The sequence below is a fragment of the Ambystoma mexicanum genome, chromosome 7p (genome assembly GCF_040938575.1).
Source record: "Ambystoma mexicanum isolate Mex_15411 chromosome 7p, UKY_AmexF1_1, whole genome shotgun sequence".
NCBI classification, from domain to species: Eukaryota; Metazoa; Chordata; class Amphibia; order Caudata; family Ambystomatidae; genus Ambystoma; species Ambystoma mexicanum.
In genome coordinates this window covers 673,066,287-673,093,400 of record NC_090939.1, presented here as the reverse complement: position 1 = coordinate 673,093,400, position 27,114 = coordinate 673,066,287, and the positions used below count along the sequence as shown (strand labels likewise).

General features: G+C 50.7%; 1 protein-coding gene across 5 annotated transcripts in view; it reads right to left on the bottom strand.

Moving 5' to 3' along the window:
* ARHGEF7 (Rho guanine nucleotide exchange factor 7) overlaps positions 1-27,114 on the bottom strand; it is a 1,715,641-nt gene that overhangs the window by 713,936 nt on the left and 974,591 nt on the right. For all 5 annotated transcript variants that reach the window (XM_069636766.1, XM_069636768.1, XM_069636767.1 and 2 more), the window contains one exon: positions 23,060-23,198. In XM_069636766.1, the coding sequence (XP_069492867.1) occupies positions 23,060-23,198 (139 nt within the window). The remainder of the gene's footprint in view (positions 1-23,059; positions 23,199-27,114) is intronic.

Below are 27,114 nucleotides of genomic sequence, written 5' to 3'. Positions count from 1 at the left end.
GAGTATAAGAGAAAGTCTTCAGGGTTTTTTGCGTAAAAATCTGCCAATGATGACATCCTTGACATGACTCTGTCTATGTCATCACTAGACTATTCTCTAGAACTGGGAATGACTCTTTCTGAAAGTTTCTCTGACTTATCCTGACTAGACTTGCTGGTCTGAGCAGGGGTCTTTGTGATAGCAGAAGACTTGGACCTGTCGGTCTGTTTATGAGGAGTGGAAAGAGGCTGTGGCTGCTTCCTTTGTTGTTTTTCCCCCTCCCCGTGAGTGGAAGAGTGTTTTCCCTGCTTTTTCGCCCCTTCGGAGCCTTTCGCCTGAACGTGGAGGTAGGGGCTCGGGAGCCGCCATAACGCGGTCTGCGGGCGCCGACTCCTGGAGTGCGGTCTGGGGATGGAAGTCGGCTTCGTCCTCCGACGATCGAACTTCCGTTACCTTGGGGAGCGAGGCACTCTTGGCAACAGTGGGTGATTGCCTGGAGTCATGCGGCGATCTAGATCGAGAACGCCCAGAGGACGCCGATTCGGACCGTTCTCTATGTGCCTCTTTCCGAGAACTCTACGTGCGCGTCGAGTCCCGGTTGGACTTCATGTGTTTTGTGGAAGTGCTGTGGGAAGCGCTTGTGTCGCCGGGGGTCTTCCCCATAGCCGCCCTGCCGGACGACCTTCCAAAGTCGGGGACTTGCGCTCGGCTGTCTTTCGACGCCATATTGCCCTCGCCGTCCGAAAGCACGGCGTCGCTGCCATCGCTGAAGGCGCCCTCCGCTGCCATGGCCTCCTGACGCCTGGCGTGGTGGGCCCAACGCTTGATCGAACGGTCCTTAAGTGTTTTTGGTTTAAACCTACTGCACGCTCTGCAGTTCGCCTCGAGGTGGTCCCTCGGCAAGCAGAGATTGCACGTGGCTTGCCTGTCGACCCAAGGGTACTTGCGGTTGCACTTGGGGCAGAATTGGAAAGGGGTACCCTCCATAGGCACCTTGTGGCAGCGGGCTGGTAAGTGTAGGAATATATCGGAATGTACCTATATACCAAAAGAGTGTAGAGTATGTCCACCCCCCACTCTCCCTACTTGCAGGGCCGAGGCCAGAGGCCTTCCAAGGCCCGGGCCGAGGCCAGAGGACTTCCAAGGCCCAAATCTGTCATTCAGCTGTCGACGGTCGAATTCTTCTCCGGGCCGGCGTCAAGTGTGGAAGTTCAGTGACTCGACGTTGGGGCAGAGAACTGGGTAAATATAACAATATTTAGCAAAAGTATGGCTAAGGGGAACTCCGCGAAATGCTTCCGACCAGTATGGCGGAAAAAAACAATCTGAGGGTCCTAGACGCGCGAGGGATCATGGGTACAGTGGACGTCACACTAGGGATAGTATTAGTGGCACGCCCTGTGTCGACGCCCATTTTCAAGTTTCGAAAAAAAAACTAATACTCCGCAGCTTCCACTAGATGTCGGCCTTTGCACAGCATGTGATCTAAGCAGATTCCACAAGCCTCAGAAATAGAAATAGATATATATATAGTGTAAGGGAGGGGGTAAAAAGGAAATAAAATTCAGCATTTTCGCCCGTCGCAGTTCACAGGTCGACATTTTTGTACAATTCCCTCGTCCACTGCTTTGCCGAACAAGTTTTCCCCGCCGAAGGGCATGTCCAGTACGCTCGCCTGTACGTCCTGACGGAAATCTGTGGCCCTGACCCAACCACACCAGTGAAGGCAACCGCTGTTGCCCATCTGGCGGAAGTTGGTGTCGGCGATGTCCGTAGCCACCGTGATGGCATGGTCCAAAGCCAATTCGCCTTCTTGTAAGATTTTTTCTTCTCGGAGGAAATCCAGGAGGGGGGGCGATTTTAAACCACAGCTCCCTACCATAGCAGGACACGATAGCGAGAGCGTTGGCTGCCTTAATGGTAGTTGCCGCCGACGCGACGTCCCATGGAATGCAGCTTCTTCCCCTCGCCGTCCGGCAGGGAGGTGAAAGTCGATGCCGTCAGCCATTGCTGATTTCTTCCTGGCCACCGCGGAGACCACCGAGTCCGGAGACGGCTGTGCCCTGAGGCACATAGGGGCAGAGTCTGGAACCCAGTATTTCTTCTTGTACCGGTCTCTCTTCGCCAGAGCCGAGGATGGGTTCTTAAGGAGGTACAGCCCTTCGTCCCAGATGTCGTCAAACAGCGGGACCGCGATCCCAGTCTTCCTCTCTGCCTCTCGTCGCTGATAAAGGAATCCTTCCTCCTGTTCTTCGGGGCGCAGCTGAAAATGCTCTGAGGCCCTAGCTATCATGGCGTGGAACAAGCCAAATTCGTCAGGCGGAGAAGCCCGGGGTGGAGGCGACGAGAGATCGGTTCTGTCATTGCTGCCGTCATCCATACCTGTCGTCGCCGTCTCTGTCTCTGTCTCGTCCCTCGGCAGAGGGGATGGAGGTGAAGGATGGCAGGGTGGGGGTGGATGGACTCGCCTCCGTTGGGTGGAGGGGGCTTCCTGACGGTCCAGGCGCCGCTGGATCGCCCGCAGGCTGCAAGGGCATCCTTGTCCTTATTTCTGATAACAGGGTGTGCAGGGCTAGCAAGATGTTCTGTGACCCATCAGTCGGTGGTGGCAGCGGTTGCGACAGGAGCGTAGGTGTCCTCCGGTTCCTTGTCATCCTGCTGCTCCTAGTCGATTTCCACGTCCGCCTCGTCGGGGTCCTTACCGTAGGACTGGACCTCGACGAACCGCTTGTCCAGCAGAGCCTTGAGGCCCGAAAGTTCGTCTTCGGCGAAGATATCTAAGCCCGGTAGGACTATCGTGCCCCCCCCTTCTTTTCGGCCAGGGGCTTCACAGGGGTCTTGTCGATGGGCTGGAAAGACTATTCCCTCCCGGCGGGCAGGGAAACACTTCGCTTGGGGGTCGTCTCCACTGGGGCCGCATCTGCGGTCTTTGCCAGGGGCGCTACCACTCCCTCAATCGAAGCCTTAGCCTGGTGAATCTGGGCCTTCACAACCTTAGGGACGTCTGAGGCCTTCACCGTGGGGGGAGGGTCAAAGCCTCGTTCCCCCTTGGCTTTCTCTGTCGGACCTGACCGGGACTTCTCCCGAAGCTTACCCGGGTTGTCCGACTTCCTCTTCGTTGAGCCGGAGTGTTGGCTTGTAGATGACTGCGTCGGCGAAGCTGCGCCCGGCCTGGCAGCCGTGGAGCCCGTACCAACCTCAAAGGTCTTAGAAGACAGCTCAGACTTTCTCTTGGGTGAAGTACGTTACCGGGGCTCACCAGCCACCGGGCTCCTCTTCTTCAGCCAGTCAGAGAGCCGCTTGTGACGGTCCTTCATGGTGCAGGAGGACATGGCCTTGCAGAACGCACAGGCCTCCTCCACGTGCGATTTGTCCGAATGAAGGCAGTAAAGGCACCGGGAGTGCCCATCCTCCTTGAAGACGTTGTGTAGTCCACATCCTGGGCAGATCCTAAACAGAGGCGTCGAGTCTCCTTTGTCTTTGGCCATGTCCACGCGGGGTAGGCCTCAAAGATCTTCTGGAATCCTCTGAGAAGTGGAATTCGACGAGTCCCCGTTATTTGAAGAATTGGTGGAGCTTGAGGGTCAATTGACTGAAAAAATAGATTCTCTGAAAAAACATGCAATACACCGTAGAAGCTCGAGAGCTATAGCACGAGGACTCAACACTTGAACGTGCAGTAAAAATCTGAAGATGGCTGCCAGAGGAGGGGCTTAGGTAGAGGGCAGTCATTGGCTGGGGGCAGTATGACCCAGAGACCAGTGATTGGTTGTTAGGAGAAAGACAGTTCAGAGACTAAACTGACTTTTTTTTTCTTTACCGAGGATTCCCAGCCTGACGACGGGGAATATTCATGAGCATGTGAATCCATGCCAGAACCCATGCTGGAGAAATAGGTCTTTTAAATCAAAAGCCTGCTTGTCCATCTCATGATTCTGACCAACCACACCACATTCTTGCCCATCCCACGCCCTCTATCCCTAACCATTTGCTTACCCCTACCATATTAAACAACTGTTTTTTGCTTTACTGTGAATGTCTTTGCAATGGAGGCCTTTGGCCTAGTGTGCAACTATGGAACAAGTTACTTACCTGTAACTGTTGCTCTCCAGCATGGGTCTGGCATGGATTCACATGCTCATGAATATTCCCTGTCGTCAGGCTGAGAATCCTCGGTAAAGAAAAATCAGTATCAGTTTCGTTTCTGATCTGTCTTTCGTAGTAGTAACCAATCACTGATCTCTGCGTCATACTGACCACAGCCAATGACTGCCATCTCCCTATGCCCCGCCTCTGGCAGCCATCTTCAGATTTGGTAACACGTGAAGTGGCAGTATGACCAAGTGAAGAGCCGCAGAGGGGTAGGCGAGAGGGTTCGCATGTGAATCCATGCCAGACCCATGCTGGAGAACAACAGTTACAGGTAAGTAACTTGTTCCTTCTCCAGCATGGGGTCTGGCATGGATTCACATGCTCATGAATATAAGAATACATAGCAGTACACACATGCACAACCACGGGAGGTGGCAAAAGGCTCAACATTAAGCAATACAAAAACTCAACATTAAGCATCTCTTACCTCCTCACCAGGCTCACCTTAAGCGAACAGGTTGCGCAGCACTGCTTGGCCGACCCTGGAATCCCGATCGACGCAGTAGAATCTCGTGAAGGTGTGCGTCGACCTCCACGTAGCAGCCCTGCAGATGTCCAGCAGGGGCACACCATATAGGAACGCCGTAGTAGCAGCGATCGCTCTGGTCGAATGGGCTCTCGGACGGCCTGGCAGCGGTCGGTTAGCCAACCGGTGGCAGTGCATGCTGCAGCCGGAGAGCCATCTGGAAATAGAAGACTTCGAGAGAGCCTTCCCTTGATTCACAGGTCCAAAGTTCACGAATAGCTGTGATGTCCTCCGAAAACTCTTCGTGCGGTCCACGTAGAACATCAGCGCTCTAGCCACATCCAGCGAGTGCAAAGTCCTCTCGGCCGGCGACGAAGGAGATGGGAAGAAAACGGGTAACACCAGGAGCTCGTTAAGATGGAAGTCCGACAGCACCTTGGGCATAAAGGAGGGGTGCGTCCTAAGCATGGAAAGTCAAGTACGGTGCTTTGCAGGATAGGGCCTGGATCCCTCCCACTCGTCGTGCGGAGGTAATGGCCACCAGGAATGCAGTCTTCCACGACACAAACTTCATCTGTGCGGAGTGCATCGGCTCGAATGGGGGCCCCATGAGCCTGGTCAGCACCACGTTAAGTTCCCACGCCGGGGCCTTCACCGGCAGGAACGACCGGAACAGTCCTTTCATAAACTCTTACCAGTCGATGGGACCACAGGGACGTCCGTCCTGTGGTTCTGGTATATCTGGAGATCGCCACCAGATGAATCTTAATGGAGGCATGGGCTAGCCCAGCCTTTGCCAACGATAGCAGGTACGGCAGCACTTGAGGGGCCGTAATCCGTGAGGGGTTGATCTTCTGTGCTCGGCACCAGATAGAGAACCTCTTCCACTTGTGACCGTAGCATTTGAGAGTCGAGGACGCCCTGGCCTTTGCAAGAACCTCTCTGCAGTCGGCCGGTATATCGTACCCTCCAAACTCTAGCGCTGCAGGAGCCAAGCCTGCAGGATCAGCGGCGCTGGGTCGTGGTGGAAGATGGCACCTCCTTCTCTGGAGAGAAGATCCGCGTCCGCCGACAGCTTGATGGGAGGGGACGTTGACAAGTCCAGAAGGTCCGGGAACCAGATCTGCCTCGGCCACGCCGGTGCGACGGGGATCATCCTGCACCGGGACCTCTTGAGCTGGTTGATGAGTCGAAGCAGCAACGGCAACGGACGGAACGCATACAGGTATAGGCCGTCCTAGGGAAACGAGAACGCATCGCCCATGCTTCTCGGCTAGGGAAACCTGCTGGCGAACCTCTGGCACTTCGAGTTCGTCGCTGTTGCAAACAGGTCGATTTGGGGTTTGCCCCATCGTCGGAAGAGTTGATCCACCTGATCCTGGCGCAGCTCCCACTCGTGACACGCGCGCAGCTCCCTGCTGAGCGAGTCGGCGATGGTGTTTCTTTCTCCTGCCAGGTGGAAGGGAACCAGGAACATCCCCTGGGCGACCGCCCAGTGCCACAGATCCTGTGCCTCCTTGGATAGGGCTGGGGATCTGGTGCCTCCCTGCTTCCGTATGTAAAACATTGTCGTGGTGTTGTCCGTGAAGATCCGCACCACCTTGCCCTTGAGCGACGGGAGGAACGATTTGAGAGCCCAGAACACGGCTCGGAGTTCCAGGATGTTGATGTGCAGGAGCTTCTCCTCCGGGAGCCAGAGGCCTCTTGCGTGGAGATCTCCGGTGTGGGCGCCCCAACCTTCCAGGGAGGTGTCCGTCGTCACCGTCTCCTGGTACGCCGGCATCTGAAAGACCATGCCCGCCGTGAGGTGCGCTCGAACGCCCCACCACTGAATCGCCCGCCGGAACACCTCGTTGAGGGGGACCCTGTCTTCGAAAGTGCCCGTCGCCTGCATCCAACGGGCGTCGAGAAATTCTTGAAGAGGGCGCATCCGTAGTCTGCAGAGGCGCACCAGGTAGATGCAAGAGGACATCATTCCCAGGAGGGACTTGTTGGACCTCACCCTGGCCACGTCCGTGGCTAGCAGGTGCTGCACTTTGCCCAGAATGGTCTTCGTCCGTCCTTCCGACGGTGCCGCCAGGCGCCTCACCGTATCGAGCTTCGCTTCCAGAAACAGGGCCACCTGCGACGGCACCAGGTGGGACTTTGGGTAATTTATGGTGAATCCCAGGTCTGTGAGTAGCTGGACGGTCCTCGCAGTGTGTTCGACGGCGAGTTCCCTCGTCCTTGAGCGGATGAGCCAGTCGTCCAGGTAGGGGTAGACGTGAATCCCCTGCAGGCGCAGCCGCGCCGCCACAGGTGCTAGGCACTTGGTAAAGACTCTGGGGGCCGACTTCAATCTGAACGGCAGTGCTCTGAATTGGTAGTGGCGTCCCTGGACGACGAACCTGAGGAACTTTCGGTGACTTTTGAGGATAGGAACGTGGAAGTATGCATCCTCCAGGTCCAACGACGATAGAAAGTCGTCTTCCTCCAGCTGTCCCAGCACGTGCTGGAGGGTGACCATCCTGAACTTTTGTGACCTGATATATTTGTTCAAACGACGAAGGTCCAGGATGGGGTGCCAGCCGCCCGTCTTCTTCCTGACGAGGAAGTACCTTGAGTACACCCCAGAGCCCCGGAGCCTATTCGGGACGAGCTCCATGGCGCCTTTCCTGAGCATCGCCCGTACTTCCAACAGCAGTTGCGGGACGTGATTTTCCTTCCTGGCCACAGGTGGAACGTGAGGGCACTTCTTCAGGAATTCGATAGAGTGTCCTCTTGCCAGGGTATCCAGCACCCAACGGTCGGTGGAGATGGACTTCCACACGCCGACGAAATTCGTCAGCCGGCCTCCCACCGGGGTGCTTCGGTGGGGGCCCGAGGCCACGGCCGGTTCATTCCTGCTTGGAGGTGGTGGCCTTGCCGCCCTGGCCACCTTGCCGACGGCGGCGAGGCGCTCCGTGCTTGCCGCGACCCCTGTAGGCCTCCTGAGACGAGGAGCGTGCCGCCTGGCGGTAGGACGACGAGCCACCGCTAGATCCCTTGGAGGCCCCCTGTCTGCCTCCGGAGCTCCGGAAGGGCCGTCGTTGCTGAATGGCTCCTAGGGCGCGGGCCGTCTCCGTGTCCGTCTTTATGGCTTGGATGGATTCGTCCACCGCCTTCCCGAACAAGTTGCTGCCGTCGAACGGCATGTCCAACACCCTGGTCTGGACGTCCTGACGGAAGTTGGTCGCCCGGAGCCAACCCCGTCGTCGTAGGCAAACTCTGTTGCCCAGCTGGCGGAACCCAGTATTGGCAATATCGGTTGCCACCGTTATGGCGTGGTCCGACGTCACCTCGCCTTCTTGAAGTATTTCCAGGGCCTCGGACCTCTTATCGTCCGGTAGGAAGTCCAATATGGCGGCCAGCTTAAACCAGAGCTCCCTGTCGTAACGGGCCACGATCGCCAGGGCGTTGGCCGCTTTGATCGTCGTCGCCGCCAACAAAATGACCCGTCGCCCCATGGCGTCCAACTTCCTACCCTCGCCGTCCGGAGGAGGGAGGAGAATTCGACATGGAGGTTCCTGACCCCGCCGCTTTCATCTTCGCCGCCGCGACGACCGAGTCTGGCGTTGGCTGGGCCCTGAGGAATAGGGGAGCGGTCTCGGGGACCCGGTACTTCTTCTCGTACCGGTCACGTTTGGCTGGTGCCGTGGAGGGGTTCTGGTAATCTCGTCCTTATCTCAGAGCATAAGGACTGGATCGCAGACAAAATGGCCGCCGAGCTATCCTGAGGCCTAGGTTCCGGCTGCGCCGGAAGGCAAGGCTGCTCTTCCTCGCCATCGTCGTCTTCCTCGGTTATCTCCCGAGGATCTTCCTTACGGGATCGAACCTTCTCGAATTGGACTTCGAGATTCCTCGCGGCCTCGGTCAGTTCCTCCTCCGAGGCTGACTCCGAGCACGAGGAGGCTACCGTGCCCCCCCTCGCTTCTTCCATCATGGTGGCCATGACGATGGGCTGAAAAGAGGATACCCTCCTTGGCGGCAGGGAAACTCTAGTCCCGGAGGCAGTCTCCGCTGGCGGGGTCTCTGCCGGCTTGGCCAGAGTCACTGCGATCGCCTCGATAGAGGCCTTTGCCTGCTGGGTAGGGGCCTTCACCACCTTAGGTGCGTCCTGGGCCTTCTCCTTAGGGGGAGGGGCGACGCCTCGCTCCCCCTCTCCCGAGATCGGACGGGGCTTCTCCCGAAGCTTACCCGGGGTCTCGGACTTCTTCTTCCCCGAACCGGAGCGTTGGCTCGTGGTTGACGGTGCCGGGGAAGGTGCGCCCTGCCTGGCGACCGAAGAGCCCGACCTTTCGGCGCTCCCGGAGCCAGCGGACTCGCAACACTTGGCCTGGTTTTGGACCCCGTCGCCGGGGCGCCCGCACAGGACTTCGAAGCCCGCTCGGACCCTTTCTTCTTCTCACCCGTTGAGCCCTTCTCCAACCAGCTGGCGAGACGGGATCAACAGTCCCTCATGGTCCGCTCCGACAAGTTCTTGCAGAACTGGCAGTCCTGCTCTACATGAGACTTGTCCCCATGAAGACAGTAGAGGCATCGCTAATGTTCGTCCTCCTTAAACACATTCTGCAGCCCGCATCCAGGGCAGCTGCGAAACAGCTTGGGTCCGGGTGACGAACTCGCGTCCTGGGCCATCTCGAAGTAGGCCGCAAATCTTCTGGAATCCTCCAAAAGTTTGATTCGATGAAATCTTCACCCTTGAGGGGCATAGGAAAATCCCGCAACGGGTACCCGTTAACGGGAGTAGAAACGGTGGAGCTTGAGGCTCGATTAACCGAAAAATGTGAAAATTCACCTGAAAAAGTGCGAAAAAACGCAGCAAAAGCTCGAGAGCTAAGCACGAGGACTCCCAACACTTGAACATGCGGTAAAATCTGAAGATGGCTGCCAGAGGCAGGGCTTAGGGAGATGGCAGTCATTGGCTGTGGTCAGTATGACGCAGAGATCGGATCACCTCCTGGAGCGTAAGCATTTTGAATTTTAAATTCATGAGCAGTTTGTTGAGTGCTCGTAGATCCAGAATGGGACGCCATTTTCCATTTGGTTTCTTGACGACAAAGTAACGGTAGTATACTCCCTGTCCTTTTTCTGCCACTGGGACCAGTTCTATAGCCCCTTTCTGCAGCATAAGCGCCACCTCCTGCAGTAGTATTTGAAGGTGGGGCTGAGCCGAGAACACCGGTGTAATGTGTGGTGGCTTGTCCTTGAACTGTAGAGAGTGGCCCAGATGAATCATGTCCAAAACTCATTGGTCTGTTATGCGCTCCCACTCGTCGACGTGACGACACACTCGGCTCCCCAGGACGTCCTGAAACATGTCATTGTTGGTTCTTGGCTTGTTTATCTTTCGTCGACGAAGGGGAGGGACCCCGCCGTCTGGAGTTTTGGTAATCTCTGCCTCTACGAGAAGACTGGGCTGCACGTCTCTAGCCTTGGGACGAGTAGGAGGGTCTATTGAAACCTCGGTCTCTAGATGACCCAAACCGGGAGTTACCAGAAGCCCCTCTGAAAGGACGAAAGGAACGAAAATTCCAACCACTCTGGAGGGCTCCGAGTGACCGCGCCATGTCAGTATCCTCTTTCATGCCCTTCAAGGCCTCATCAACTTTTTCACCGAACAGTTGTTCCCGTTCACACAGCATATCGAAGACTTTATATTGCACCTCCGGTCTGAACGTAGTGAACTTGAGGCTTGTCTTCGTAGTACTACGCCATTATTGATTTGCTTAAATCCAGACTCGGCTATGTCGACAGCAATGTTTATAGCATGGTTGGAGGCCTCTTCTCCTTCCCGTACTAGCAACATGGCGGACTTTTGATGTTCTTCGGGCAAATGCTCCAAGATAGGAGCCAGCTGGTGCCACATTTCCCTGTCATTCCTAGACATAATCGCCATGGAGTTGGCTGCTTTAACTGTAGTCGCGCCGACCGACAGCACCTTCTTGCCAAAGGCATCTTGCCTCCTGGCTTCGTTGTCCGGCGGGGTCGTGCATTTATGTTGAGAACTAACCTTTCTAGCCGCCGCCGCAGATACCACCGATTCCGGCGAAGGTTGAGACGGAAAGCACTTGGGAGTCGATTCCGGAGCCTTGAATTTCTTCTCCAAACAACCTTTTACTGCCGGTTCCGAAAAGGGATGACGCATGGTCTTCAGGCCCTCTTGCCAGACATGGTCTAAAATAGGGATGGCGAATATGGATTTCTTTCTCTTGCCCATATGATCAAAAAGAAAACAATCCTTTTCTCTTCTTCAGGGACTAGGCCAAACTCAGCACACGCCTTACTCATCATGGCATGGAACGCCCCCACGTCGTCAGGTGGTGATGGCTGCGCCGGACTTCTCGGAGCTTCCATTTCCGCTTCAGAGTCCCATGTTGGGTCCCCTTCGCGGTCTGAATCAGAGTCCGGTAGTTCTCCCTCTTCTTGTGGGTGAGGATGATCTTCCGCAACTTGGGAAGCGTTAGTAATCCTGGTCGTCAAGCGAGGAGCCGGGCCCGGCTCGTCGACGAGTGGCGTAGACCGTAGCAGTGCCGGGGCACTGGGCTGAGGTATCTGTGTGTCCAAACGGTCTAACAGCTTATGTAGCGTATTTAGCACCTCCAAGGACAGAACTGCCTGGGAGTTCAGTGATGAGGAGGTCATAGGTATGGTACCCCCACTCAAGAGTGTCACCGCACTGGTCGGTTGCAACCCCAGATCGGTTGGGAGCGCGACCGGACCACAGAAAAAGCCGCCTCTTGTTGCAGCAGGGCCTCAGGCGGAACGGGGTCGAAAACCTCCGGTTGCCATCCCATAGACGGAACCACCGTCAACGATGAAATGTTTCCTACAGCCGCAGTCTGAACCATGGGAGGAGCCGCCGATGACGCAGGCGGCGACGAGCGGGCCGTCGACGAAGCAAGTGGCGCAGGGCCTTGAGGTGTTCCCGCCGTTTTCGGGGCCGACTTGCTGGCCGAGGCCTCTTGACTCAAGGTAGACTTATGAGGGTCTCCTGAGGAGGATTTAGATGGTTCTTTTCTCTCTTTTTTAGACGAGGAGGAAGACGACTACGCCTTTTGTGAAGAGGGGGCCTTCGAATGTTTCTCCGAATGCTTCTCCGAGGGGCGTTTTTCAGCAGAACGCACCTTCTTCGTCGGGGGTTCTGACTTACTCACACGCCCCGTCATTGAGCCAATCGACAAGGCGTCTTTTTCGGTCTTTGAGGGTCTTCTGGGAGAAGCCCTGACAGATTTCACATGTGTCCGCTGTGTGGTGAGGATGAAGACAGTAAATGCAGTCCATATGACCATCCCCTTCGTACACCTTCTTAAGACCGCATGTGGCACACGGACGAAACAACGCCTTTCCAGACATTTTTTCGAGAAGAAAAAAAAGTCGCAGAAGTAGAAAGTACTACCTAACCAAATAGCAGATACGCGAGGTAATCCCACTACTTTGGAAGACGGTTGAAATCTGAGGGAGCCGCGGGGGCGGGGCTATATATACCTCTACGTCCTAGTGGCGCCGGCGTGCGCGGCCCAAAACGACGTAGATAGGACACAAAAGTGTCGGAATTTTTCCTCTGGAAAATGTCTATATAACTTACCGAGGATTCCCAGCCTGACGACGGGGAATATTCTAAGCATGTGAATCCATGAAAGATCCAATGCTGGAGAATGTGTGATATCAGATAGAGTAGCAAGTGAATGGAGATATTTGTAGGTGGGTGGCCATGCCTTTGGGAGGGAAACGGCTATCTTCCATCGAGATGGAGTGCAATATGTAACTGAGAGTCATGGCTGATTACTTGTTTCGTTGATGGATTGCCGAGCTTGCCGTGCAGGTCTATGGGAATCCATTCTGTGTGTGCTCTGCATTTTCTTGGAGTCTCCTCACATGACTCATTGATGTCCCCCACCTACCTGTCTAGGGGCGAAGTTCACCCGAGATGCAGATTAGGTCAGTCAGGATGCAGATGGGAAGAGCCAGGTCTTGAGCGGATTCCAGGAGGCGAGGTTATCTTCAATGCAGCAGATGCTAAGAGGGATGGAGTTCCACATTGTGGGTGTTTAGTGCGATTGTGGATCCCTCACCAAATCCCTGACTAAAGTCTCCTCGTGGGTGGCCAGGGAAAGGCCAACGCTTCCTGATCCTGACCTTGGGGGTGGTGCTCTGCGGGAGGATGCCCTGGGAGGACAAAAAGCTCAGGGAGGTGAGAGGAATCAATGCAGTGAGACAGTATTTACCTTCCCCTAAGCAAGAGACCTCTACAAATGACAAAATACCTAATCGCTTGTTGCCATAATAATATTACTGTTCCACGTGTTAAACATCTAAATGTGGGTAAAACCAGCCAAAGCTCCTGTGATATAAAAGTGTATACCACCCATTCAAAAGCCTCGAGAGATAAAGGCTTCTCTAACTGAAAAGGGGTTAATAGGAAGAAGTCTATAAAATAAGAATCACCAAAAGCCTAGAACACCTTATTCCTCTTTTCCAATAAAACTGATCACTAAATTGCATGAAATTCCTTTAAAAAGAGTGTTGTAGAAACTAGAAGGCAAGTCAGCAAATGTAAACATGTTAGGGACTTCAAGTCCCATAATTCCCTCAATACTGGGACGAGGAAGAGCGATACAGAAGAACACTATTGTGGAAGCGATCTCTTAATTGGAGTAAATGACCTAAACCTGAAGGGGACTGAGAGGCTTAAAAAGCTCCCTCAGGTGCAGGAATTAAGAGATGTGGCGGGTCCTGAGACAGTCTTGGCCCATGACTCTCCCTGTTGCAGAGGTCGCATAGCGGGAAGCGTGAAGAGGAGACTCTTGTCCGAAAGAATTTTGTTGTGCAGAGTCTGGGCAGCAGGAAAACGCAGTAGTGAGGGAATGGTTCCCTCCTTAGAGGTTCCAGGAGGCTATGGTGCACCTGGCCCTCTCCGGAACAGCAGAGGCTCCATTCATCAGTGGCGCGAGCGGAGGACCACCAGAGGAAGTGGTCTACCTGGCCACGAGGAGCCACAAGTAATGAAGACCTGCGAACACAGAGTGGAGCGTAATGGAGCGACTTACCCGGCAAGTGCACAGCTTGTACATGACTGCAGAGCGATCCAACGCTGTCCACATGTTCATAGCAGGTTGCTTCACTCGCGAGTGAGTGAAAGCAACAGTAGCATTAATGATGAATACCAAACGAAACTAACAGAAGTGGGGCTTGTTAAATCGAAGTAACTGTATAAATAAGAACATGAGAGTGTTGAATGTCCAAGAAGCCCAGGGGAAAGCTGTAAACAGTTTGCAAACTGCCAAGCAATGCCAAGAGTATATTACCAACCAGCAATACCAGTATAACAAACAGTACTCAAGACAAGAGGGAAAGATTGAGAGGCGTAATGATTGTGAGACATACTACTTATGTGCTATGGCGTACAGATCTTCAGGCGATAAAACCTACATTGCCAAAGCCAAGCTAGAGGAAAAGTGAACCTACTTGTTAGTAATTATTTGGTTGTTGATACAGAGGGGAAAAGAAAGGTGGCGAACAGGCTGCCCTTTTGGAGAAGGTTATCGAGAGGAAGTTGAGCATAGTTGCCGAGAAGTCTTAAAAGAACACTAATGTGGTTCCTTTGTTTTCCCCATAACTGGTCTAAAGTTTGATGTTGAAGAAGCTTAGTGAAGTTGTTGTTTTCTAAAAGATGGAAGTTACAAATGAAGAACTTTTCTGTTCTGGTTGTTGAAGTAGACAGGCAGGCGAGTATACCCATAGGGCAAGAAGTTGTTGCCTTAAAGAGACTGGCAAAGGAAGGAGCCAGGCAGGACGTGGTTGATGTCAGTGTTGAACTGTGGTTCTAACAATAATGCATGGTCACTCGCAACATTTGAAGAAGTGTAAAGCTTGTTGAAGAAAACATACAATTCTTTCTTTTGAAATCAAAATTGCAGTAAACCAAATTGACAAAGGCATTTGTTGTTTGTACCAAGGTGAAACCTGTGTTTGCTTCATGAAGAATTGGAACGGTTTATTTCTTTAAGAAACCAAAGGTTGCAATAACTATCTTGCCAAAGATATTTGCTGTTTCCACAAAGGTGAAACTTGTTCTTACTCTAGCAAGAGTGGGAATAGTTTATTGTTTTGGAAGCCAGAACATTGTGACAATTATTCTGACAAACACAATTGTTGTTGCTTGCTTGGAGAAGACAAAACATGATATAGATCTTATTCCAGGAGGAGTGGGAACTCGTGATCTTTTTAGATATTTTAATGAAGCAACATAATTTTGTGTGATTGAGTATCAACCCTTAAGATCTGTATTGCAACTTTATGCTAAACCGGATTGCCTCGCTTGCTTTGAACTTTGGAGAAAAACCCTTGTTCAGATCTGGAGAAGGGAAATTCACACAGACTATGAGATGAGACACTGATCATACTGTGAATCAGATCATATGTTATACATTATTATTCAATTGAATTGCCATATATTTCCTTTTTGTTTTATTTGTTGTACATGTGTGATGGTCAGATATCCTTTTGTTAGTGTGTTTCCTTTAGTTTATTTTTATGCAGGGAAATCCTTGCCAGGGTACGGATAGTGAGGCATCTATCCAACCTGTTCATTTAAATGGCTAAAGTTGAAAACTCCTCACAAAGTTGTCTGCCTCACATTTCTGACCCGTCACATTTGACAGAGAAGGAGGATTCCCCCCTATTCTGTTTGATTTAGCAGAAGGGATGACCGAGAGGAGAGCTGTGCCTGTTTCTGTTGGGTCTGTAGGGGTGAGCTTGTGTTGCAGATATTCTGGGCCTATGTGGTGCAGAGCACGGTGGGTGATGCAAAGCGCTGAAGGTGGACCGTCGCCCGACTCGGAGCCAGTGCAGCATTCGGAGGGCGGTTGTGACGTGCTCTTTAGGGCCCAAGGCCAGGAGGAGTCTGGCTGCAGTGTTTGGACTTGTTGGAGTTTTCTAAGTTAAAATGCAGGTGCATCCAGGTATAGGGGGTTGGCATAGTCTAGGCGAGAGAGGACGATGGTTATAAATGCAGCAACTCTGAGGGTAGGTGAGGTATGGGAAGATGAGTCAGAGAATGCCTAGGTGTAGATAGCATGATTTTGACACAGAGTTGATGTGAATGTCATTTCTGCGCCCATGGCGCATCCAATGTTCTTTACTGTGTTGGAGGTGGGGGGTGGGCCTAGGAGGACGGCGAAGGGGTGGGTTGGGGGAAGAGTCAGTTTTCCCGCAGATCATTATTTCAGTTTTTCCTTGATTGAGAAGGAGGTGGTTAGCTATCATCCAGTGGTCGATGTCTGTGAGGCATGCAGTGAGGTCCGGGAGACGTTATAAGTGCCCTTTGGGGTATTGAAGATGATTTTGGGGTCATCTGCATAGTTGTAGCAGGACAGGTTGTGTGAACGAATAAGAACTGGGAGGGGGCTCAGCTAAGGATTTAAAAGCAGGGATAATAGAGAGGCGCCCTGTGGTACTTGTTGGTGACATGGCGCGGAGTAGTGAAGAAGGGGGGGGGCATGTATCGACTAGGAAGCATGTGTTCTATACAAGTGTGGAGAAAAGATTTTGGATGAAAGTGCCATGATTGTTTTGTCTCAACCCTTACCTTGATACTTGAAACCCTAAATGTGTAACTCAGTTGCAACCCTGCTTTATATTTCACACTCTCTTCGATCCTAGTATGGGAGCTTTAACAAGCTTTGTTTCTACAGTTTATGCATCTTGTCTTGGACTCTTACCAACACGTCTCTGAAAAAGCTGAAATACTGCTCTGTATTGTAGATTGTGTGACAAAGCATTAGATGTCAATCACTTCTCCCTGGGGTGGGTGGGGGTGGGGGGTTGAGGCCCTTCCCAGGAGGCCAAGGAGGTGAGGCTGTTACCAGATAGTCTCCCTGGGGGTGGTATAATGCGTAAGGACCTCATGGGGAGGGACATCCCCCGCCTCCACCGGCGGAGATGGACATCCAACTAAGCTGTAGCCCTTATAGGTATATCACATCCCCACACACACCAGCCTCTTCTTCCTCTGCTAATCTGTTTGTAGAGACTAGGCCTATGTGCTGTTGTAAAGTAGACTACCTCAAGCTCCTGGAAAGTACTGAGACAAAGAAAAACATCAGGAACATAACTAACTTGAGTACTGGGACAAGGTAGGACACAGGAGCAATGAAGCACAATCCTAAGAAGGAAGTGCAGTAGTACAGACTTCTGCAGAGTCGTGGTCCTGCATACACCATAAAGACCAAAGAAGGACTGCCTGTAGGGGATGCACAGCCAACCAGGACGAGAGACTGAAGCCCGGCAAGCACGAAGGAGACATGGAAAAGGCCAGGAACGAGCCAAGAGCAGTCCGCTCCCAGAGTCAAGAGGGCAACGGGACGGCGCCCAGATGCTACCGGAAGGCTCGGGGGTGGTGACCCGAAAGCAATGAGCAGAGTCCATATCATCACTCCAAGAGCCGGGCAGGAGATCTGCAAGGCAGAGGAACCAAGACGCAGAGAAGCCAGTGCAACACTCCGAGCAGTCGAAGGAGCTCAGGAAGAAGCAGCCACACATCCCAGATGCAGACAAGGTAACAGGAGAGGCGCAGGGAAGGGTAGGGGCCAAAAGGTGGCGGAGGCACGACGCCTGTATCGGGATTACAAGCAGGACTATCTTCCTTGTGTCAGTACTTGGCAAGTGAGGCAGCCAAAGGGACAAAGAGGGGTAGGGAAACCGGGGTCGAGGGCCCAACTCAAGAGATTGCTACGAGCCATCTTCCTCGTGGCAGTACTTGGCAGGGAAGTGAACCAAGTAGGCAAAACTAAATAAGAAAAGAGAAACAAGGGTCGAGGACCCTCACAACACTCGGGGTTGGGTGTTAAGTGTGAAACCTAATGAGGAGAAGACCAGGGAAGGGAATCGCTCACTCTGGTTGTAGGAGACTGGGTCATAACTATCAGGAGAAGCTAATCATTTGCCTGGAAACATAGACCAGGAGGAAGGTCCAACAAGCCTGGAGAAGGGAGTCATTCCCCCCGGGCTAATTTGAGACTGTGAGCAAACGCCAGGGGAAGGGAGGCATTCTCCTGGCCCAACAAGGGAACATTTTGTATTATTTGGAACTTTGTGACCTGGGGAAGGTAACTGCCCGATCAGGCCTATTATTTTGAACTTTATTTGGAACTTTGTGACCAGGGGAATCGAGTCATTCTGCCAGGTTGTTTGATATTGAACGCCAGGAGAAGGGAAGCCCACCAAGAAAAGACTGTGTGGAGCTTGGACAATAAGCCAGGAGAAGGGAGGCATACTCCTGGGATCAGCGAAGAGCTTCGTTATAAGTTATACCTTGTGTTATCCAGGTGAGAATGAGTTCAGGGCAGTCTAGACAAGTGCCAATTCCTCCTAAATGAAGTCTAGCAAATGTCATGCTTACTCACTATTTGCCCAAAGCATTTAGGTATGTGGATAAATGGCACGAATATACACAGAGTGAGTCACCTAGACATTTCCCTCAGGAAGGCACATTTGACTTGGACAGGATAATGAATTTACGTACAGCGTTAGAGAAGAAAGGCCCACATGTACACCAACATCAATGGGACAGTTTTCTAGATTGGTATACCGAAGCTAGTAAGAGTCAGGCTGAATTCAAGACCCAGCAACTGAAAGACACTTAAGAAAAGCTACAGGGGCCAGTAAAATCCCTGAAAACAGAGTATTCTAACCTGCCAATAAAGCCTGGTACAAACGATTATATCTTGTAATCCAAGGGGAGCCCCAGTTAAAGGAAAGTCCCAAAGATATTTTGGACACTTATAACCCTGCTATTTTAAATATTCTACCGACCAACAACTGGCTAGCCCTGACTATACCAAATCACCACCTTCTCCTTAGTCCACTCCAATAAACCAGGGACCCCTAATCGCCACCAAAAAGGGAGTCTTTGTAAACGGATGGCGCATGAATGCAAAGGCTCAAACGGAGCCGCCATCAAAAAGATTAGGACCAAATGAAGGCCCCAGTCTGGAACCACAAAGGGAACAGGCGGCAACTTGTTTACGAGGCCTTTCAGGAATTGGGCCATTACTTGGAACGTAAAGAAAGACCCTTGATCCGGAGACCTTTTGAAAACAGACAAAACTGCCAAATATCCTTTGACGGTAGTGACCAGAAGGCCCGCAGAGGCTAGTGACAAAAGGAACTCCATCACTGCAGTGGTGGGGCAAGAGATAGGGTTAATCTCACGTTCCCTGCACCACGCCTCAAATCTTCTCCACCTGCACGCATACAGAGATCTTGCTGAAGGTCTACGTGCAGCCAGTAGCACCTCAAGTACCTCCTCCAAGAGATCTGTCATCATACCTCATCCTTTCAAAAGCCACGCATGTAGGGTGAGAGAATCTAGGTTCAGGTGGAGTACACGACCCTCCAACTGAGATGGGAGGTTCGGCCGATGAGGAACTGTAGAGGTGGGCAGGTGACCTAGTCCAGAAGCTCAGAGTACCACGTTCTCCTCGTCCAATCTGGGGTGATCAACAGCAAGGTTGCTCAGAACCTCCTCAACCTCCTGAGAACCCACAGAATGACAGGAGTCAGAGGGAAGGCATAGTGGAGGTCAAAGTCCCACTCCACTAGGAATGCAACCCTGTGTGCCTCTAAGGCAGAATTCCCTTGAGCAAAACAGTTTGTACTTCCTGTTGGACTCCGTGGCAAAAGAGTAAAAGCTCCAAGATTGTCTTCCAATTCCAATTATCATCCATATAGAACTTGCCCATCATGCAAACAGATCAAGTAATTTACAGAAGTCAACATTAAGGGACTTCATTTCCCACAATTACCCTAGTACTGGGACGAGGAGGAAGAAGGGAGAAATTCAGAGCAGAAAGAGCCTCAAGCGCAATGAGCTTGTCAGTCATTTCCACAATGCACCTGTGCACGGGACAGTTAAAGATCGGAAACCAATTGCAAGAGGCTGCTGCTGTGTGGAAGAAGTCTGTTGTACCTCTCTGCATGGCGTGTGGTCCCTGGGAGCATAGACCGGTGTGGCAGAGCCAATGGGCTCGCCAGCAAGAAGGCAGAGAAACACTTTTGCACATAGGGCATGCTGCATTTACGCCAGGAACAGATCGAAGATTCCTGGGCATTCGGCAGCCAGTGAAAGCACTGCTTCGCTTACCGGGACATGTGGGAAGGCAGATGTGCTGACGGGAAGCCGCAAGGTGCACCAGAACGACAAGGAAGCAGTCAAGAGTAGAAAGCTGGTGGAATGCTTTGCCGCCTAAACACAATTTGGGGAAAATCAAGTGTGAATGTTGAAACAACCAGAAATTCAAAACCAAAGAAGATATATGCAACGGTGGAATTAAAAGTGGAACTGTTTACCTATAAAGGTGAGAAGTCCTGGCAGGGGAGTAAACCAGGCAGTTGCAAATCTTCAAGTAGTATTTGTTAAATCCAAGAAGGAACATTTGAAAGAAGAAATGACAAGGCTAAGGAGCTTTGTGATAAAAAAAGGATTGTTGTGTGCCAGGAAAAAGACAAAGAACTGTTAGACAAAGAAGTATTGGTATAGTGTTGAAGAATCCAGATAGTATCATTTTAGGCCAAGAAAGACATCAAGAACTGTTCAAACATTGGCGGTAAGGAAGAATCCAGGGGAAGCGAATAACCTCTGCAACCAAGGCTTACTACTCTTAGTGAATTTTTAAATTGAAAGGATTAATCGGAGTCAAAATCCAGGCGAAGGGACTTGGATACCACCCAGTCTAATATGGTGTGGTACTGGGCATTTGCATGTCCATAAGGAAGGGCTTACTGAATTGCCAAGTGGGGAGATGTGTCCAAGCAACTTGCATCCCTCAGCCCCTCTGCTAAGGTGAGTAAATCGGCCTGGTCAGAGAAAAAAATCTATGCTACCAGGGCCTCCATGTGCTGGCTAGAGACCAAAAGGTACTTGGTCCCAGGCATCAGAAATTGTCAACATTGTGTCAAAAAATCCTGATCGGGACTGCAGAGCATACTAAGGATCGGGCATCGGCACCGACGGACCGATGGTGCCGATAACGTGACTGTTTTGGCAATGGGTGGCACTCAGCCCAAGGGCATTGGTAGTGACGCTGTCATTTTGGGGCCAGAATCACTGGGCGTCAGAGGTCGCTGAGGACGGCTCTGTCTAGGCAGGAGCCGTACCTGCAGCTGCCCTAAACATCGCAAGCATCTGCTCTTTGAAGGCACCCCACTCTACTCTAGATGTTAGCCTCCAGCCGATGACGACTCACTGGCGTCTTCGGAAGAGTCAGACTCGTGCCTACACTGATGACAGCACCTCTTTTTGTGGGAATGCAATTGTTTTTTTTTCCCCTTGCAGTGCCTATCCTTTTCAGGAGTGAGCCCTTGCGTATGAAGCTCTGACGACTGAGGGGCTCATTGAGCTGGAGACTTCGATGGGGGCCAAGCCATGAGTTTTGCCGCCCTCTCTCGCAGCGGTTTCTGATTCATTTTCATGCAAGAACCACAATCCTCTGCGACATGACCAACACCAAGGCACGAGACGCAGACACCGTGTGGGTCCATAATGGGCATCTTGGAATTACAGTCCTTGTGCCATTTGAAACCAGATACCTTGGGAGTGGACATTCTGGCGAAATCATATTGCAGTTGATGAAAGATTTTGTGAAGAAAAGAGTTCTCTAATGAGGTTTGTTCCAATGAGCAGCGTGCTGAGAATGCGGGAAAAAAGGAACTGCGGTACCAGGGCATAGTGACATGGTATATGTACGACGACTGATGTCATGTGCGTGATGTCATGTGCGGAGTCCACTACCGATGCACCAAGTCAAATGGATCGATGGCCGAGTCGAGGTGCACTATGCACCCGTCGAAAAGGTTTCCAAGCAGCTGATGCTGGAAGGCTATCTATCTGATGGGTAATCTGCAGGAGAAAAGCTATTAATTGAAGAAGTGTTTTGGGACAAATTATGGGGGATGCCGAGAGGTTCAACAATTTCAGAAGTCAGGGCTCCCCCGAGTAAGTCAGAGCCAAAGCACTTGTTGAAAGGTACATGTCGGGAGGTGGTGGGCATGTCCAAGAATGTCCCAAGTCCCATATACATTTTTTGTGGCATAATGGCTTCTTCAAAGAGCAGGTTGTGGATCATTGGTCACACTACAAGAGATATTTAAAGCAGGTTTATAAACCGATGAGCAAGACAGAGTTAAATGCTGGCATCTACAAGTTTGGGTTGCAAGTACTTACACAAGACATTAGCTACAAGACAATTGTCCACATTAAAAATGCACTGAAGCCAGCCTACAGTTACTGGGTTCTTTTGCAGTGCAAAGGGCCCTTGATGGATGGGAAGAACACTACTGCATGCATAGCAAGTGCTCAAAGTGGGGAACGTAAGGTTTCCTCTGAAGCTTGGCACGCAATCAGGTGTAAACAGGAAGGGGGAGGGGTCGAGGGACAGATGGATTCAGATCAACAGCGCTTTTGAAAAAGCTGGTGCTCTGTAAAATGGGAGGGGAGTCAGAGATGTGGAGATCGCATTTGTGTTCCGTGCGGGTGCCTTTCTAACCACCCTTGCAAGCTCAACAAAATGTGTTTGTTGTACATGCAACAGGCACCATGCATTCTGGGAAATATATTCCTCTAATGGAAAAACAAAAAGCAGTTGCGAGTCTCTACTGCAGCACCAGGCCAAGATGCAGAATGCCAATCCCGACTTTCTTGTACCTCCCATTGGCCAAAATAGTTACTGTAAAATGGGGAATCAAAACAAAAACTGAACACATTCACCAGCACCACACTGCTATCATCTCGCTCCACAATCAAATATTAGAATTGATAAAAACACACCCAAAAAAGCAGAGGATACATTAAAACAAGAAATAATACCTCATGTGTTTAATGCACTGTTTACTCAATAAATTTAAAATAACCCTCGTGGAGTACATCAAAACAGGAGACCTAGTTGATTGAGGCGTCACCCAGTTGATGAGGTGCTCACCATGCTTGAACTCCGCTTTCCAGTCCATTATGGATGGAACGGGGAGGTGCTCAACTGAACATACACCAATTTTCGTGCAAACCAGAGGTGCCTGAATGCTTATGTACTTGAAAAGATGCCTTTGACATGCTCTCCTCCACTTTGCAGGGAATTTTCCATGAGCATGCAAATGCAGGTGCATTCAACCAGATTGAATAAGCAGCTAAATTGGGCCCATAAAAGTGCTGAAATTTGTCATTGGGATGGCTGATCTTTCTGAAAAAGAGCATATGCACAAATGTTACTCTCAAGTACAATAACATTTTAACTGCAAGGTTAAGAGGCACAGGGCGGCTTTACTTTGTTACAGCTACTGCACCAGTCATTATGTAGCACACTCAGATTGGTGAGGATTAAACAAGACACACCTCTTTAGGCTAAATCAACACCCTTTCTAGCAAAGAAAGAAAAAACATTCAAATCGTACCTCCATGTGCCGCTCCAACTCCTTGAGTAATGTTGGGTATTTATCCAGGCGCATGAAGGGTTTACTAAGACCCGTTGTGAGAACAAGAATCCCTGGGCTACTGGCCCCTTTCATCTCCATAAACTCGCCCAGCTCCTCACTGCAATATTCAAAGGGGGCAAAACATTGAAATGATAAATACAATTCAGCAAAAAAAGCAGTAGGACTCTACTTACAATTTCTAAATTAACTGCATACTTTCAGGAAAATGGTACAACACTACTCACTTGTAATGTATTTTTTCAACTACATACATGTTACAAATGTACATGTGGTGCATAGCACTGCCGCCTCTAGTGTTCTGTTCAGAAAATATGTGGTTTTCTTCAAAGTAAGAAAGTGCAGGTTACGATTAAGAGTGCCTACAATGATTTCCCATCCAAAGGCCACATATCCGGATATATTTTTTATTAATTCAAGGGAATAAGTGGTTTTGTCCTAAAAAAAAAGTCTACTGGGTAAGCCTGGTCCAGGTGTCATATTGTGTGCAAATGAACAGATGAAGGTAGGAAAAAGAACATATAGAAACGGAACAGGACAAGACATGACGAAGGCAGTCCAATGGGCATGCAGATGTGTAGGCCATATGCAAAGTGGAGTTAGGAACAGAGTAGTCAGGGATTGTGAGTAATATCAGTACGTTGAGGGGGGGTCCTTCTTGGTTGATGAGGTGGAGTTTTAGTGAAGATTTAAAGGAATGGGTTGTACAAGTGCAATGTACATGTGAGGGGAGGGAGTTCTAGTGGTGCAGCATGGAGAGTGAGCATGATCAAAATGGAGAGGGAGCATGATCAAAATCGAGGGGAAGCACAGGGTGGTCAGATAAAAGAGGGTGCTAGAATACAGGCTGTACATGAAGTAGCAGAAGCTACAGTCAGCTAAGTAGTGGGTACAAGCACAATCACAGAGCAGGAATTTGAAGAGGGAACTTTTTCATGGACAGCATGCTCGCATGGAGCAGGTGTTTGAGAGGATTGAGAAGCAGAGACGATTGTAGAATATATATGGGTGTCAAATTTGAATACTTTTGTCAACAGTGGCGGAGGAGAAGAGGATGAGGCCCTAGAAGGGACTTGCAGAGTAGTCCAGGAAGCTAAGGACCCGGGTCAGTATGAAGGTTTTGGCAGATTTGTGAGAAGATGCAGATATTCCTTATGTTATGCAGGATAATCCTGCCACAGTAGTTACTAGTAATAAATAAGTGCAGGTTGAGATCTCTACTAACAAGACCAAGGTTACATACTTAAGGGGATGTGGGGGCATGTGAGGTGGAAATGAAATGGGGGGTAAGAAGGATAGGGTGAATTAGAAGAAGGAAGGTAGGTTACTTCGGTTTTAGAGGACCGAAGCATCAGACAATGTTATGCCATCCAGTGACAGATTGCGGATGGACGACCAGAAATGTGTGTAGAGAGAAGAGTAAGCGACAGAAGAAGATGATGATTTGTGTTTCTTTCTCAATGAGGTAATGGAAGAACCCACTGGATGAGATGAGTAGAAGAATGGGGGACTCCTAAAGGATAAATGGGATAGGGCAAAGAGCAATGGGTGAATCGGATCACGGGTACCCACCCGTGTTCCACATTTCAGAGATGAAACAATCAGAAAGGTACAATGCAATAGAGAGCAGTATCCTGGATCTCAACGTCAACAATGGTCCAAAGTAGAGAAGCATTTGCCAACTAATCAAAGGACACCAAGAAGTCCAGGAGGATTAGGCTAGAGGACTTTTTACTATGGCGAGCAGAGGTCAGAAAATTGTAGATGTGAGTGAAGGCGGTTTCCATGGAATGACCCTCTCCAATCTGTTTTCTGCAGCCGTCAATGAGGTCACTAATTCTTGTATGATATGATATGATAGTTTATTTATATAGCGCCTATACACAATGTGTTTCCAAGTGCTTCAAGGCAAGGGAGGGAACAAGGGAAAAAACAATGACATTCTTACAGGCCATGAACAGTAAGGATGTGAAATTAACTATCGTACTCGGCCTGACGACATTTCAGATAGTGCAAGAGCTAAAACATAGATAAGGAAGGGAGGGGGAGAGTGGGAAGGAAATGGAAACAGACAGGCGACTACTGTACTAGGCCTGATGACATTTCTGGTAGAACCGGAAAAAAAACAAGAGGCGAGGGAGAGGGGTGCAGAAAGGTAGGGGAGGAACAAAAAAAGCGACTATCACATTAGGCCTGATGACATTTCAGATGGTGCTGGAGGGGGGTTGGGGAGGAAAAAACCAGTAAGGGGAGGGAGGAGGAGACAGACCAGGTTGCTATCATATTAGGTCCAGGGACAATTCTGATAGAGTAAGTGCATAGAAGAAGGTAACGGGAGGAGATAGGAAAAGGGAGAAGGGAAAGGAGGCGAGAACAGAGAGTTAGCAGTCAAAATAGTGGCGAAGCAAGAGGGGAGAGTGAATACAATTGCAGAAGTCAGTAGTAACACATAATGTTGCAAGCCAGGATACAAGATGAAGATGGGAACAGCATGATTCAGGGCCACCATGATTACAAGATGCAAAAGAAGTTCAGCACGAGAGTTGAGAAAGGGTGACGCACCATGAATGAATGAAGTCCATAAAAGTCAAATCCAGCATTGTCCACAAGACGGTGATGGTGAAATCAGAATATATCAGGACAGACTCCTGCAGAAGTAGGCTTGGGTGGGGGGTGGGAGGGAGCAGGGTAGAAGAATCAAGCAAAACAAGCAACACCTGTGTGCGAGAATGGGGGGTCACAAGGGAACATCACGGGGGGACCAGAGGGAGTAACACATGTTGGTGCATGCCTACGTGCTGTCTGAGCAGGGGGTCGGGCCCTGGGTCCTCCTGGTCCAAACAGGTTCAAACAGGTTCAAACAGGTTCAAACAGGTTCAAACAGGAATTCCCCTTTTTTTCGTTTGCCCTTCGCTTAGGACGCCCTTGATCTAATAGGAGCAGGAAGGAAGAGGCAGGGCTAAGAAAGTGGGTGGTGCTTGCTAAGTGGTGAAAAAGAGCGGCAAACAGGAAGGCACCAGGTGGGCGGGGCTTGCTAAGTGGTGAAAAAGAGCGGCAAACAGGAAGGCACCAGGTGGGTGGGGCTTAGGCCAGGTGACCTAGATCCACTTGCACCTGCTCCCGATCTGCAAAGGAAAAGAGGCTGGAGGGCTCCTTAAGTAGGAAAAAGGAGCGGCAAACAGGAAGGCACCAGGTGGGCAGGGCTTGCTAAGTGGTGAAAAAAAGCGGCAAACAGGAAGGCACCAGGTGGGCGGGGCTTGCTAAATGGTGAAAAAGAGCGGAAAACAGGAAGGCACCAGGTGGGCGGGGCTTGCTTGTAGGTGGAGATCCTGTCAAGACAAGTCTTTCAAGTATTGTAGAATAATGAGGAATGAGACTTGCAGGACAAGAGTAGGATAATTGGAGTCAGCAAAGGGCATCTTTAGGATTGGTAGCACAGTAGCGTCCTTGGAGCAGGCAGGAAAGATTCATTGGGAAAGAGAAGTTGAAGAGTGAGGATAGGTTGGAGCAAATGAGAGGTGAATGTTCCTTGGCTTTCGGAAGGGCTAACTGCTCAATAGGGGCTCAGGAAGGATTGTCACTCCACAGAATGGGTGCCACTTCAGAGGGAGAAGTTAGGAAAAAGGTTTATCAGGTTGGATGTAGTAATGATAGGTGGGGGAGAAGGAGGCATGGGGAGGGAGAAAAGGGAGAGGAGGGAACAAGGATGGCACAAATGTTTGCAATTGTAGATGGAAAGTAGTGGGCAAGGTCATTAGCTGATAGGAAAGAAGTGGTTGCCTGAGGCCATGAAGGAGAATGCATGACTTGCAGAGTGGAGAAGAGTTTGTGAGGTGGGAACGAAGAGTCATAATTAGACTAGTGAAGTAGGGTGATGTTGCAGCATCAATGGTCTTGGAAAAGTAGAGGAGGGCCATCTTACCGGTGATAAGGTGGCATTGCATACCAATCTTGAGGGGGCAGATCTTAGGGGTGAGACAGTGTTGGGGTTGAGAGGTAGAAGGGATGAAGGTACA